Below are 14,962 nucleotides of genomic sequence, written 5' to 3' on the forward strand. Positions count from 1 at the left end.
TGTTGCTTTGCCTTTCAAGGAGGTAAGAAATAAGAAAAGGAAAGGAAAGAAGGAAGGAGCAAGCAGGAGCCAAGGCCCGCATCTGCCTCCTGGTCCCTGGACTGGCCCTCCTCCACCGGGAAGGCAGCGGGCACACGCCCCAAACACCCAGGTTGGACACATGCACGCGCGTGTGCACACCCACCCACCCACACACAGCAGCCCACAGCCAAGGAGGCAACCAAGTCCACAGGTAAAAATTAGACTTTTATTTGAGTCACCAGGAGAAAGATTCACTTGTGGTTCAAGTCAAACGTTCAGAATCCTAACAGGCCAGAGAGATTTGATCCCGAGCACAAGCCCACGAGCAAGGGGACTGAAACAGACGCAGGAAGACAACAACCCCATATAAAAAGATGAGCGGTGGCGTCACACACACGGATGAAACGTCGGGACAGGGCGAGTGCCGCGCGGCCACCACCTCGGTGTCCTTTAAATACAGGTTTGGGGGTGCTATTTCATTTTGCTTTTTTTCCAGCTATAAAAAAGGCCCCAAAGTGCATATGTGGGGGGGGGGGAGACAGAAATGAAGCAAGAGTTTTCCCTGGGGTACCTGAAGGGGTGGGAGGGGGCAGGAAGCAGTGTTGAGAGAATTCACATTTCTCACGCTCTCACTCACCGTGGGGCTGTTTGTATTTTATTATTGGTCCACAAAGTTGAATTCACATTCTAGCTTTGACGCGTATTTTTTTGTCCTGGGGCTACTGGCTAAAAGACCTCTGTGAAGGCCACCAGAAAACCAGGGCCTCAGCCCCAGCCCGGGGGTTTCTGGGAAGGAACATGGACTCCCGGCAGCCCCTGGGCCCCTCAGCACCAGAGTGACAGTCCCTCCTCTCCTCGCTCTGGGGGCGTGTAAGGTGTCCCCTACTTTTAGGACGGGAGGGGTTGGCACAAGATTCCAGTGGCGGGCCTGCCTTGCTTTGGAAGAAAAATTGAGCTGAGTGAAAACAGGCGGCCGCTTGCTCCCAGGGGTGCCCCCTCCCACCCACCAGTCCTCCAACAGGGGGTGCCCTTGACCTTTGGTCCCCAAATCCACTGTGCTTTGAGATCAAGAGGAATGGACTGGATCAGTGCCTCCCTCATCCCCCACCCCCAAGAGCCGACCTGACACCCACCTGCCTCACCGGGGGAGGGGGGGCAGGACTGTTGGCGGCAGGGCTCCTCACCCAGTCATTTCCTCGGGCAAATGTTCCCAAACCAAGTCCAGAGAAGACGCCCGGCCCTCAGCTGCAGGGCGGACAGCCGTGTGGCCTGCGAGACTCAGGGTGACATGGGGAAGGGGGGTGTCTGGAGGGGCAACGAGAAAGCCCAGAGATGAATCAGGCCAGGCCAGGGCTGCCCCGCCCCCCGCCAGTCGGAGGGGGCGTGGAGATAGCACCGTCTTTCCCCCCCGCCCCTGGTGTCCGGGCTTCCAGTTCTGCAGCCTGGAATCCTGCCCCTGCTTCCAGGGGTTCTGTGTAAGCGAGGGGGAGGACACGGAGATGGGGGAGACAACAGGCAGGGGAGCTCCCTCCGTTCAGAGAGGGGAGCAGAGCGGGAATTTCCACTCCAGGAAAACATCAGAAACGTCTCTCCCCTCCCACGGTGGGCTTGGAGCTGGGGAGCAGGGGAGGGGGCCCTGGGCACCCACTGCAGACACGTACTGACGTTCCCCCACACAGGGCACAGGCGCAGGCAGCCTTGGGCACATGGAGGGTCCTGGTGGCCTGGCCCAGCTCCGAGTCCATGAGGCACTGGGCTGGGGAGGGGCGGCCAGGAAGGCCCTGAGACCGCCTCCCTCCAGCAGGGAGGAGCCACCCACCTCACCCAGAACCTGGGGGCTGGGGTTGGGGTGCAGGCCACAGGACCCCTGGGGGTCCTTTCCCTACCTGCAGGACCCAGCCTCCAGGGAGGCAGTGAGGGTCCCGAGATCAGGGGTGGGAATACGGACAGAACACCCTGCAGCCCTCCCTCCTGCGGCCGCCCCTAAACACAGGGAAAGGCCCCAGCGGCGCTGCCCATGGGAGCGCTCTGCTCACCCCGGGTCTACGTGGCCAGAGGAACACACGTGGGGAAGGTGTGGGCTCACCAAGTGAGCACCCCACTCCCCTTGCTGTTGCCCTGGAGGAGGGAGAGGGTGGTAAGGGAGACCCTTGGTGGGCCCCTCCTTCAGACAGAGAGGTAGAGCCCACCGCCTCGGGCCCTGCACAGCGCGGAGCCCCAGCCCCAGGCCAGGCACCACGGAAGTGGACTCCCACTCTGGGCAATGCAAGGGAGCCGCGCCCTGGTGGGGCCTGGACTCAGGGGCTCCCGGAATGTTTGGGGGTGTGAGGGGCAGGGCGGGAGGGTCGGAGAGGGCAGAAGAGAGAGGAAGGCAAGGCCTGAGAGCCAAGAGATCTCCTCCAGGCCTGCTCCATCCAGAGAGAAAAACCAAGACATGGGTCAACGGGAAGACCTGCCGAGGAGGGAGCCCGCGCAAGTGGCAGGAGGCTTCAGCTGGCTGAAGAAGCTGGAGGAGGGTGGGGCACACGAGCTGTCGCGGATGCTAACAGGGACACTGCAGGGTGGACGGGCCACGCCCTGGGACGGATGGATGCCGTGGAATGCGCTGCAGACAGAGGGGGCGGGGCGCGGGGGCTCAGATGGCCTCCACGTAGTTGGCGGGCAGCATGCCCGTGTCCCCGGTGCGCTCCACCGTGCCGTACATCCAGCCGTCATCGATCTGCTGCACGTTCACGATGGTGTCCCCGTCCTGGAAGGACACCTCATCCTCGTCGGCGGCGCTGTAGTCGTACACGGCGCGGTACCGCTTCTGCGGGGGTGGGGGCATGGGGAGGGGGACACAGTCAGCCAGGGCCCGGGCCCACGGTCCTCCCAGCACTGTCACCCGGGCAGCTGTTCAGGGCCAGACGTGGGACAGGGACTGGGGTGAGAACTGCAGAACAGGAGAGGAGCAGGGTTCCACGGATGTGACGCTGGGATGGTGTTAAAACACGCCACGCCCTGCTCACTAACACTTGTGTTCAAACCATCAGTGTCTGCTTTCTGAAGCCATGGTGAGCCTGGCTGCACTCCCAGGTTCAAGGCAAAGGCCAAATTTCCCGGGGAGACAAACCTCGTAAAACCTACAGGGGGCATCTCTCAGGTTCTGCTTCCACCACCACCCCCCCCCCCCCCACAGATCGCGGCCACGCCCAGCGAGCTCAGTGGTCTGGGAGGGGACCACACCCTAACTCCCCGGCCTCCACTGCCCTTGACATGGACAGGTCTGGGGGCTCCATTGGACACGGTTAGGAATCCACAGCCCCAAGCGGTAAGGAAGCCCCCAGGAAGTGACCCCCACCTCTCTCATGACCACCCCTGCCTCTGCCTTGCGCTCGGACAATTCCCATGGCTGCATCCCGTTTCTCCCCCTCCACCTCCCACCGCCTATGCTCAGCACAGCCGCCACAGTAACCATTACAAGCCAAAGTGGAACCCATCACAGTGCGTGGGTGGGCAGTCACAGAGGCCTTCCTGGGCCTTACAATCCCTGCACAATCTGACCTGTTGTCTTCCCCGTCCAGTCACCTCCACCTTCCTGAGGGTCCGTGAACTGTTCCTAGAACACTTGTGCCTCAGGGCCTTTGCACCTGCTGATCTTCCTGAGGACTCACTCCTGAGGACTGTGGTCAGATGTCCACCTCCACTGCTCTCTACCCCTCACCCTGCTGTCTTCATAGCACGGGCCGTTACCTGGCCCTAGCCGATAGTCCATGTATTTATTGCTTTCTTACTGGACTATAAGACCCAAGAGGACAGGAAGGTGGTCTTCCAATCCCTCAGAATCAGGTCAGGCTTAGTGAGCATCCCAGGGTCCACCTGGAACTTGCTGTTTCAGATGACACCTTTGTCCTGAGCCCCCCAACAGGGCCCACATTCCCCGTCTGTCCCAAGTGTGAGCTCCAGCTGGCCACACACCTCAGGCCACTTCTCTAAGTCCCCGTCTCCCCTGCTCCTCCAAGAACGGCTTGAAATTCCTGGGCACCCAGCACGGAGGAGCCGGGTCTTCCCAGGAAGTCAGCTCAGGAGGCTCCAACGCGCCCAGAGGGGGCCAGACTGCCCCCTGCCCGCTGGTGCGCATGTGCATGTCTGCAGCCAGGCTGCTGGGCACAGCGCGCTCGCTGTGGGCCTGGCCCAAGCAAGGTGAGCCCCTGGGACGTGACCTTGCCTGCACGGAGCTCCAGTCCAGTGAGGGTCGTGGAGGTAGCAAGCACAGAGCACTCATTTAAAGTAGGAAAAGGGGCTCTGAAGGGAAGTAGGGGGCTCGAGGATTAGAAACCATCAGTGGGGGAAGCTGCTGCTTGCAACGCCAGCATCCCTTATGGGTGCCGGCTCGAGTCCCGGCTGTTCTGCTTCTGATGCAGCCCCCTGCTGGATGGCCTGGGAAGCAGCAAATGACGGCCCAAGTCCTTGGGCCCCTGCCACTCATGTGGGAGACCCGGATGGAGTTCAGGCTCCTCCCTTCAGCCTGGTCCAGCACTGGCTATTGCACACATTTGGGAAGTGAACCAGGAGATGGAAGATCTTTCTCTGTCACTCTGCCTTTAAGGGAAAGGGGAGGGGCCGGCCAGGAGTGATTGTCTTGCCCATTCCCCACCCCCTCTCCAAGGGCAGGAGGCCAATCACTGGCTCAGACAACAAGGACCGGGTCAAAGGTCAGGTGAAGCCTTCCCAGAGTCCCCACAGCTGCTGGGCTCCTCAGAACTCTGACCTGGGACCTCCCTCCTGCAGGGTCTCTCTCCCTTCAAGCAAGGGCTACTCACCCCACCCCCGCCTGGGGCGCCTCGCTGGGTGGAGACCGGGGCTGCTGGCTCCTTGTAGCCGTAGGACTGGGCCACCTGCTGCGGCTGCGGCTGCTGGTAGGCTGGAAGGGGCAGGCGACAGGACTCAGCCACCCCCCACCCCCGTCCCTCTCAGAGCCCCCATCCCCCACCTCACTCGACCCCATTCTTGAGAGCCTCTGTCTACTGCACATAGGTGTCAGGGATTCCACAAAGGTGCCGTGTTGTGAATGTATGTGCGTGTGCATGTCCATGCATGTGTGTGCGCGTGTGCTGGGGGCTTCTCTCCACCTCCTCCCCAGCCCGCAGCCAGCCTTGCCCCAGGTCCTCGGCGCGCTCACCAGGGGTGCTGGTCGGGATGTGGTGTGGCTGCGGCGGCTGCTGCTGCTCCGGGGGCCGCCGGTAGTTGCTGCTGTCCTGGGAGTCCCGGCGCTCGGGCTCTGCGCCCTCGCCCCCGCTGGGGCCCATGCGGCTCTTCTCGAACTCCTCGTGGTATTTTATCTGCGAGGGTTATTTATCAGCTGGGTGAAGGATCCCACCGCAGAGCAAGCAATCCCCTCCCGGTGCCACTCCAGGTCCCAGGATGGCAGATGGCAGAGAGACCCCCCCTGGGATCCAAGCAGACGGCACCAGCCGTGTGCGCTCAGACCAGCAACTGGATCTTGCCAAGCCTCAGTTCCCACGTCTGTAAAATGGGACGTCAGTGTCATGAAGAATACGAGGGCTGGGTGAATGCGGGCTTGAGCCGAGTGCGGCTGTGGTCTGTACCCACCGGTGGCTGCCCCACCCCACCCTGGTCAATGCCGGCAATGGCGCAGCCCGTTTACCACCTTGACAACAGGCCGGGCTCCATGCGAGCTCTACGTCTTGGGCTCAGTTTACCTAGTCGTCCCCGGGTAGCAGACAGGAAGGAAACTGAGGCAGTGACACGCCAAGCAAGCTGCTGAGACCACACGGCTTCTGGGGCCCACAGACATGCTCTGAGGACCTCAGCCGGTGGGGACAAGAAACACCAGCCCCCCACGACCCCAGGGCCGGCCAGGTCTTGGAGGGGGCTCCTCTGCTCACCATGTTCCACATCTGTGCGGAGGCCCAGAGCCCCTGGCGGGTGTGGGGGGCTCTGACCCCTCCGTCCAGACTCCGCCCCACATGCACTACTGGCTGCAGAGACCCCCACTTCTATCTCCGGCGCCCAGGAGTCCTGAGCTGGGCCTCGCCTTGCTTGAGGCCTGGGACTGCGACTTGAGCTTGGCTCGAGGTCGCCAGCATTGGCCACCGAGGTCAAGAGGGCAGGAGCCCTCTGGGGCGGGTGCTATGATGGGGCCTGAGCACGGTCAGCCACAGGAAGCACCCGCCCCAAGCACCAGAGAGAAACCACAGGGTCCACAGAGGGCGGGGGGGGGGGGGGGCGGGCGTTTGTGCCCCAGCTCAGGCCCCGGCCGCATCCTCTGGAATTCACTGTCCCTCATCCACCGTCTTCCTCCAGTCCAGCCCCAAGGGAAGCCACCAGGCCTTGGCGCTTTCCCAGCTGGCCCCAGCGCCCCTCCCTCACCCAAGCTCTGTGGCAGGTTTCCGAAGCCACCCTTTCCTGCTCGCAGTGCCAGCCGCATGGCCTTCTGGGATTGTGCAAGGCCTCCCTGACCCAAGCCCGAGAGCTGGCCTCTGAGGAATGACCCACAGCCCCAGTGCCCGGGGAGGCTGAGCCCACACCGGCTGCCCGTGGTCTCCCTCCCCACAGCCACTCAGCACCCAGGGCGCCCAGGATTTCAGACCTCACGCTCAGGGCCAGCTCCTCCAACCACACCCAGGCTGGCCCAGGCACAGCATCTGGCCCAACAGGGGGCAAAGGAGGATAAGAGCCTGACTCCCGGCCTCCTCCCCTCCTCTGAGGGGGCTGGAAGACCCGTCCTGGGTGCACCTGCAGGCAGAACCAGGAAACACAGGCAGTGACGGCGCTGGCGTGCGCCTGTGGACACCAGGGGCTGAGCCCTCCCGCCGGCGGCAGCCAAGGAGGGAAGCCTGCTTCTGTACCCACGGCCACAGGCAGCCTTTCTGGATCCTCTGTGGGTGACCCTGGTGCTAAGCTTTGAAGGATGAGGATGTGACGATGAGAGGCAAGGTGAGCAGAGGTCAGGCACTGTTGATATTCAAGTGCATGGATGTTTTGGGGAGAGGGGGGTCTTCAGAGTGGGAGATGCAGTGAGTCTTAAACACAGCTGTCTTCTAGATGGTGATTGGTTCTAGGACAGACATACGACTCGGGCGAGGCCAATCTGGCACCTGCAGGGGTCTTTTCTGCAGGAGCTAAGTGGAAGCCGGCGCAGCAGGCAGGGCTCGGGCTGGAGGTCCCCGTCCTGCCCTCTCCATGGAGACAGCCATCGAAAGGGCAAAGCCAGGGCTGCCGCTGTGGCACAGCAGGTAAAGCCATCACCTGCAGTGCCGGCATCCCATATGGGCGCCGGTTCGAGTCCTGGCTGCTCCACTTCCGATCCAAGTCTCTGTGTGGCCTGGGAAAGCAGTAGATCACCCAAGTCCTTGGGCCCCTGCACCCATGTGGGAGATCCGGAGAAAGCTCCTGGCTCCTGGCCTTGGATCATCGCAGCTCAGGCTGTTGTGGCCATCTGGGGAGTGAACCAGCAGATGGAAGACCTCTCTCTCTCTCTCTCTCTCTCTCTCTCTCTGCCTCTATAATAAACAAATAAATCTTTAAAAAAAGGAGGGGGGCAGGCCAACAAGGACAGCCTGGACGGCCCAGCCAAGGCGGAAACCAGACGCCCTGACTTCCAGCCACGTCGGTCACATGGCCTCACAAACGCTTTGCTGCCCCAACACTGGGCCTGTTTAGTGGGGACAGAGCCAGCCCCAGCCAGACTGAGAACCACTGAGCCAGGCCCAACACCGCCTGCGACAAGGGCAGATGGTGACACTGTGTCACTGTCCGGTTGACTCACTTCCCGCCTGTCAGCTTACTCAGCCCGCTGAGGCAGGCGCTATCCTAGCCCTGAGGACCAGAGCTGCTAGGGAACCTGCCCGAGGTCATCCAGCCGAAGGGGGGAGGAGTGCAGAACCGCACAGAACCTGGGGCAGCGCCCTCTCTCATCGCCCAAGGTCCATCTCGGCCCCTCTTCCTCGGGCTCCTGGCTCTGGCTCCCAGGCCGAACCCACAGCCTGCTGCACCTAGGGCTGGGCGGTGGTTACAGCATGCAGGCTCCTGGAGGGTGGGGGCCTGATTCCCATGCACCTGAGCTGCTGGCTACAATGCAGGTCCCAGGGCCTTCCGGAGAGTCGACAAAAGCAGAAACAGAGCTGGGGGTGGGGGTGGGCGCCATGGCATAATGGGTTAAGCCCCTGCCTGCAATGCCGCCATCCTGGATGGGCACAGGTTTGGATCCCAGCTCCTCTACTTTTGATCCGCCTCCCTTTTAATGCACCTGGGAAAGAAGCAGAAGATGGCTCAAGTGCTTGGGCCCCTGCCCCCCACACAGGAGACCCAGATGAATCTCTAGGCTCCTGGCTGCAGCCTTACCTTGTCCCAGCCATTGCAGCCATTTGGGGAGTGAACCAGCAGAGGGAAGATCCCTCCTGTCTGTCTCTGTCTCTCTCTCCCTCTGCAAAACCCTGCCTCTCAAATAAATAATACTTTAAAAAAAAAAAAAAAAGTTGAGCCAGGACTCGAACCAGGAGGCACTGACAGGGGATGCGGGCAGCGGCTTAACCCCTGGGCCAAACAGCTGCTCCTGAGAACACGCGTCGCACAGCCCCTTCCCAAGTGAGCCGGAGCAGGCGCAAGCCCAGGAGCCGGCGGCCTAGAGCAGAAGGTGGCACACTCAGTCCATGGGCTGTGTCCAGCCCCTGCTTGCCTGCTTACAGCCCGTGAGCTGAGAATGGCTTCACACTCTTAAATACTTAGGTGCAAGGAAGGGGCAGGACTACAAGAGAAATAGTATATCCTGACATATGAGATTTCTCTGAACTTGACATTTCAGTGGGCTGTGCTGGGGCCAGCACTGTGGCATAGCAGGTAAAGCCGCCATCTGCCATGCTGGCATCCCCTATGGGAACCAGTTCTAGTCCCGGCTGCTCCACTTCTGATCTACGGCCTCAGAAAGCAGTAGAAGACAGCCAACGTGCTTGGGCCCCTGCACCCGTGTGGGAAACCCAAAGGAAGCTCTTGGCTTCGGGCTTCAGATCAGCACAGCTCTGGTTGTTGTGGCTCGTGCAGTATTTACTGCCTGGCTTTTCCAGGAAGCCTCCTGAGCTGCGCTTGCCGGAAGAGTTCGCGGCAGATCCCATTGCTTCAACAGTTTTTTAGCGCAAGACCGGGCATTTGCCATGGCAGTTAAGCCGCCGCTTGGGATGCCCGCATCCTATGCCTGGGTTTGAACCCTGGCCCTGCTCTCCTTTCCTGCTCACTGCAGGCAGCAGGAGATGGCTCAACTACCCGGCTGTTGCCGGCTGTCTGGGGAGGGAGCCAGTTCTGCCTTTCAAATCAATAAAATGTTAAAAATTTTAGCTCAATCTTCCTAATTATTTACATTTTATAAATGATGCAGAAGTGTCACTTTACAGATCCAGAATGGACATCATCAACCTCACACACAAAATGTGAATTTCAAGTCTGTGAAGGAGAACCAGACCCGAAGCCGCATCTGCGATCCCCAGACTCCACCTGGAATAGCCCAGGTGGGGAGGGGGCTGCGGCCTGGGTCCCAGTGCTCTGTGAGTGTTGGGCTGGCCTGGGAGCGGGAAGGAAGTGGGTCAGAGAGTGACAGGTGCAGCACTCCCCCACCGCCCAGGGGACAGAGAAAGCAGGACACCAGGAGTACGACCAAGAGAGGAGCCAGGCCCAGCCCCAGCTGGCCACGGGCACCTGACCGGAGGCTGCTTCTTGCTTCCTGTCCACCAGGACCCTGCCCTGTCTTTTCCTGGGAAATGGGTGGAGGTGGGGGAAGATGGAGAGGCAGGGCAAGGCCTGCTGCTTCCTGTTGCAGACAGGAACCCCAGACCCCGTGCCCTGCTGCTCCGGCCTCAGCAGTCCTGCTGGCCGTCCGCTCCCCCGGGCATCTGCCGTGCACGCAGGGTGAGTCAGCCCGGGGCCAGGCAGGGCACGGCGCTGCAGCCAACTGGCAAGTGTGGCGCCGGTGCTGCCTCTGCCGGCTGCCCACGGGCTGCTCCCAGTGGCCTGGGCTTGGAAAACCGGCAGGGCAGCGGCCAAGGCCAGGTCACCCTGGAGACAGCCGCCGCCCACGCGGGATGGGTCCGGACCAGCTCTTCCGTTCCCTCCCTCCCCTCCCACCCAAGCAGGGACCCGTAGCCGAAGGGCAACATAGTCTGGGCCTGTTCCCGCAGGGCCCCAGGCGGCCCTGGCCACAGGGCAAACCCAGCAGGGCCCGGCCAGGCACCCAGCCCTGCTCCCTCAGGGACCCTGTGCCCACGGGTCGGGGGAGGGCGATAGGGAAACGGACCGACTCCCAGTGCAGCTGCTCTGGAGACTTTTGTCCTGGGGGTGCGGAAGGTGAGTGTCCCTCATTTGCTTCCTAATGATGCAAAAAGGCCTAGACCGAAGACGGTGACCTGGGCCGAGAGTGCAGGGGCAGTGGCAGCCGGAGGCGTGCATGGGGCCCAGACGATGGCAGCTGGCACTCTGCGAGGACAGGTGTCCCTAATGCGGGGGGCCCCTCCTGGGTGTCGCTGTAGCTGTATTAGTGATGACTGACAGGGGGTCCACGGTGGGACATGTCTGGGGCTGGGCTCCTCCTGGACACCAAGGGCTCGGGTGGCCAAGGCAAGGCAGGGTTGCATCCTTCCTTAGTGTCCTGTGCCACAGGCTGTGCAGCCCCCACCCCACTCCTGGGGCATCAGCAGCCCTTCGCCTACTCCCGTGACCTTGAAGAGACCCTTTCCCCTCCGGGCCTGCTTCTTCATCCGTACCTCATGGTGCCACCTGCTCCCAGCCAGTCCCAAGGCCTGGCCCAGCTCCAGGAGCCCAAGGAAACCCCAGGCTGAAAGCCAGTGTGGACGTGCTGTATTTGCACAAGCACCTGGAGCTCATCTGCCTCCTTGAAGAGCCGCTCACAGGGACAATGTACGTAAAGTGCGGGCGCGCTGACCCGGGCGGCCAGAGCAGCGACAGCCCGGCCACAGCGGACACCTGCTCCCCCCCCCGGCGTGCACCCTCAGTGAGAACACCCTTGCCATGCACACGCTCTTCCCTGCGCTCCCATCTCCTCCCTGGGCCCTGACAACGAGCAGCCTGTAAGCTCCCTCTCACAGAAGAGGAGGAAGGGCCCAGGTGAGCGACGTCCCGGGCAGAGCTTTCCTCGCTTACGGACAGCTGAGGCTGGAAACACAAGGACAACGTCACAGCAAGACAGGCCCTCTCCAGGACAGGTGTGGAGCAGGGGGCCACACGCTCAAGGGTGTCCCTGGGGGCGGGCGCTGGAGCGCAGAAGGTTAAAGCTGCCACCTGCAGTGCCGGCATCCCATATGGGCACCAGTTCAAATCCCGGCTGCTCCACTTCCAATCCATCTCCCTGCTAACGTGCCTGGAAAAGCATCCAAAGATGGCCCAGGTGCTTGGGCCCCTGCACCTACATGGGAGACACGGATGAAGCTCCTGGCACCTGGCTGAGCCCCGGCCATTCCGGCTATTTGGCGAGTGAACCAGCCAGCAGATGGAAGATCTGTCTCTTTCTCCTCTCTCTCTCTCTCTGCCTTTCAAATAAACAAATAAATAAATCATATATATATAAATATATATATATATGGTATGTCCCTGGTCCCAGTTCAAATCTGCTGTCCACAGCACCCCCTTTCACACTCAAAAGGTCACCTCACTTGGAGAGGAGGCCACCAGCCATACAGGCTCAGGACAGGCAGCAGGGGGGACAAACGGGCTCAGAAAAATGAAGTCACAGCTCCCTCCTGCCACCTCACCTGGACAAAATTTCCATGCCCTCAACTTACTGTCCTGGCTCTCTCCCAAAAGAATGAGGAAGTGGTGTCCTGGCTTTTTCTGGCTGACTTAATGGTTTGCTAAGCAAATAGGCACGTGAGGGGGTGTTAGCACACCCAAGAGGCAAAGAAAGCTGCTCTAAACTCCAAGAGCCTGGCTCAGCCCTGCTCCAGGCTCAGTATTGTTCTGATCTCCCAGGAGCTCCCAGTGGGGGTGGCCACAGCTGGGACGTATAGGTGGCAGCTCAGCCTGTGCACGGCCCTGGGCCTCTACGGAGCAAGGCCACACTCTAGATGTGCCCACTGGGGCCAAGTGTGTGCAGGCTCGGGAGCCCTGATGTCAGGATCCCCCCAACCCTGCCCCCACCACCTCAGCTGGCCCAAGTCCTAGCATGACAGGGTAGGGTCCACTCCAAAGCTCCACTGCCTGGTGTCTCTGATGTTCCGTTTTCTGGAAGCCCTGCTTCCTGACTGTAAAGGGAAAACAGAAGTCTGGCTGCACACGTGACTTCCCACGTGGTTCCATGTCACGGCCAGCCAGGGAAGGCAGGCTCTGAATGCAACAATCAATTTAGCAGCCAGGCTCTCTCTCTCTCTCTCTCTCTCTCTGATAACACTGAAAACTTCATCAGTAACAGAGAAAGACCTAAGTAAAACCATAAAGAAACACCAGTATGCAGAATAGCATGTGGCACAGGAGGTTAAGCCGCTGCTTGCGACACCGATATCCCACAACAGGGTACTGGCTGGAGTCCCGGCTGCTTCGCTTCTGATCGAGCGTCCTGCGAACGTGCCTAGGAAAACTGTAGATGACAGCCCAAGTCCGAGAGTCCTTGGGCCTCTGCCACCCACATGAGAGATCTACAGAGGAGTTCCTGGCTCCTGGCTTCAGCCTGGCTCAGTCCAGGCCATTGTGGGCATGTGGGGGAATGAATCAGCAGACAGAGGCAGGCTCGCTCGCTCACTCTCTCTGTTGCTCTGCCTTTCAAATCAATTAATCAATCTTTTTTTTTTTTTTTAATGGCTAAAATGAACACGTCGGAGCTGGGTGTTGGCCTAGCAATGAGAATGCCTGCCCGTGAAGGGCCTGGGTCTAGTACCCACCTCGGCTCCCGCCGCCAGCTTCCCACCATGCAGACCCTGGAAGGCGGTGGTGAGGGCTCAGTGACAGGATTCCAGCCCAGCCACTGCAGGATTCGGGCAGTGAACCAGCAGACAGGAGCTTCCCCTCCCCCTCCCCCTCTCCCACAAAGCAGAAGAGCCGCACCCTCTGAGATCCAGCAATTCTACTTCCGGACCAGCTGACCACGGGATAAAACTGTTTACCACCGATTATGCTCAGACTCAGAAGACTACAGTTCACTTACAGAATAGAAAGCGCTGATTATTTTTGACTGACATGGAAACAATTTCTGTCTGTAGCAAAGATAGCTTTAGAGTTTATGGTTTTATCATACTGCAGGGCATTAACCAACTTTGTAGCTAATGGTAGCTGGCACTTTTTAACTTTGACCTCTCTGCTTCTCATTTTCCCCCAGCTGACTCCCTCATGATTAAATTACACAGTATGCATACATGTGTACTATGTATACATATACACACAATATACATATAGATAAACTACATAAGATAGTAAGTATGCACTAGGGGCTTGCTCAATGAGAGCTGCTTCCAGCACTCCGAGAATGATTTGCCAGGGACATGGTAACGTTCTATTTCTTGAGCTGCTTTGTAAGTAAACGGAGGTGCTTAGTGTACAAGTGTGCTGCAAACGGGCGTTGTGGCAGAGTGGGTTAGACCACCACCTGGATGCCTGCATCCTGTGCCAGTGCCAGTCCGAGTCCTGGCTACTGTGCCTCTGATCTGGCTTCCTGTCAGTGCACCTGGGGGGCAGCAGGTGATGACGGACCGAGTACTTGGGCCCCTGTCACTCTGTGGAAGACATGGATTAAGTTCTAGGCTCCTGGCCTTGGCCTAGCACAGCATTGGCTGTTGTATTTGGGGAGTGAACCAAGAGATGTAAGTTCTCCATCTGTCTCTCTCTCTGCCCTTCAAATAAGATGAAACTAAATTTTTAAAAAAATTTTAAACTTTTTTTTATTTGAAAGACAGAGTTACAGAGAGAGGTAGAGACAGAGACAGAGACAGACAGAGCGAGAGAGAGGGGTCTTCCATCTGCTGGTTCACTCCCCAAATGGTCACAACGGCCAGAGCTGGGCTGATCTGAAGCCAGGAGCCAGGAGCTTCCCATGTGGATGCAGAGGCCCAACGACTTGGGCCATCTTCTACCGCTTTCCTAGGCACGTGAGCAGGGAGTTGAATCGGAAGCGGAGCAGCTAGGACTCGAACTGTGATGTCAGCGCAGTAGGCTGGGGCTTTAAGCCACTGCACCACGGCGCCAGTCCCTAAAAAAATGTTTAAAAGACACAAAACACTCCAGTCTGCAGCACATTCCTTCCGGAAAGCAAATCCTCACCCCACTGCCAGATGGCCTGACCTTTAGAAGCCACCAGAAGCCGTCTGGTGCTAATCTGGGAAGGCACAAGCCACAGACAGAAACACTACTTCAGATACAAAACAAAATGTGTGGCTCTAAGCATCACCTTTCCCAAAACTCTTTGGGGGGGTGGCGACAATTTAGCAATGCGTCTGGGTGTGGCCCGAGGTGCCCCGGGGTCCTGAAAGACAGCCAGGACCAGCACCCATGTCCTAGAGGCTGGAGAAGTTTCTGAGGACTTCTAGGCTCCGAAGCTTCATTAAGTAACACAGAAACCCCAGATGTGCAAAATGCTGGTTCCCGGGCTTCCCTCCCAGAGATGCTGACTTGGGGGGCCTGGGAGTCTGCATTTTCAGTAAATGCCGGCCAGCCAGTCGGTCAGTCGGTCGGGAGCATTGCTGAGGGGGGGATTGTGATGCAGGTGTTTGGAGGCCCTCTTTTGGCTTGGTTCACTAAAACCAGTTTTTTGGCCAGCCTTCACAGTGAAAGCTGCAAGAGCAGCCAGCAGGTCAAGGTCAGAGGGCAACCAGCTAATTGTGGCCCTGGTTGCTGATAAGATGCTTATCTCCCTAGGTTCTGGGCCACAGGGAGTTTTTGTTACTCCTCAGTCATTACCATCTCCAGTGACTGGGGAGGGGGAGCAGGTGGAATAGGCTGGGACGGAATATTC

General features: G+C 59.4%; 1 protein-coding gene across 1 annotated transcript in view; it reads right to left on the bottom strand.

Annotated features, from left to right (window-relative positions):
• Positions 1 to 226: 226 nt before the first annotated feature.
• LASP1 (LIM and SH3 protein 1) overlaps positions 227 to 14,962 on the bottom strand; it is a 40,198-nt gene continuing 25,462 nt past the window's right edge. Inside the window, 3 exon segments of the mRNA NM_001082778.1 lie at positions 227 to 2,830; positions 4,824 to 4,924; positions 5,183 to 5,342. Coding sequence (NP_001076247.1) covers positions 2,657 to 2,830; positions 4,824 to 4,924; positions 5,183 to 5,342 — 435 coding nt within the window. The 3' untranslated portion in view covers positions 227 to 2,656.

Source organism: Oryctolagus cuniculus, chromosome 17 (assembly GCF_051225735.1).
Source record: "Oryctolagus cuniculus isolate XC-2025 breed Fujian yellow rabbit chromosome 17, ASM5122573v1, whole genome shotgun sequence".
NCBI lineage: Eukaryota > Metazoa > Chordata > Mammalia > Lagomorpha > Leporidae > Oryctolagus > Oryctolagus cuniculus.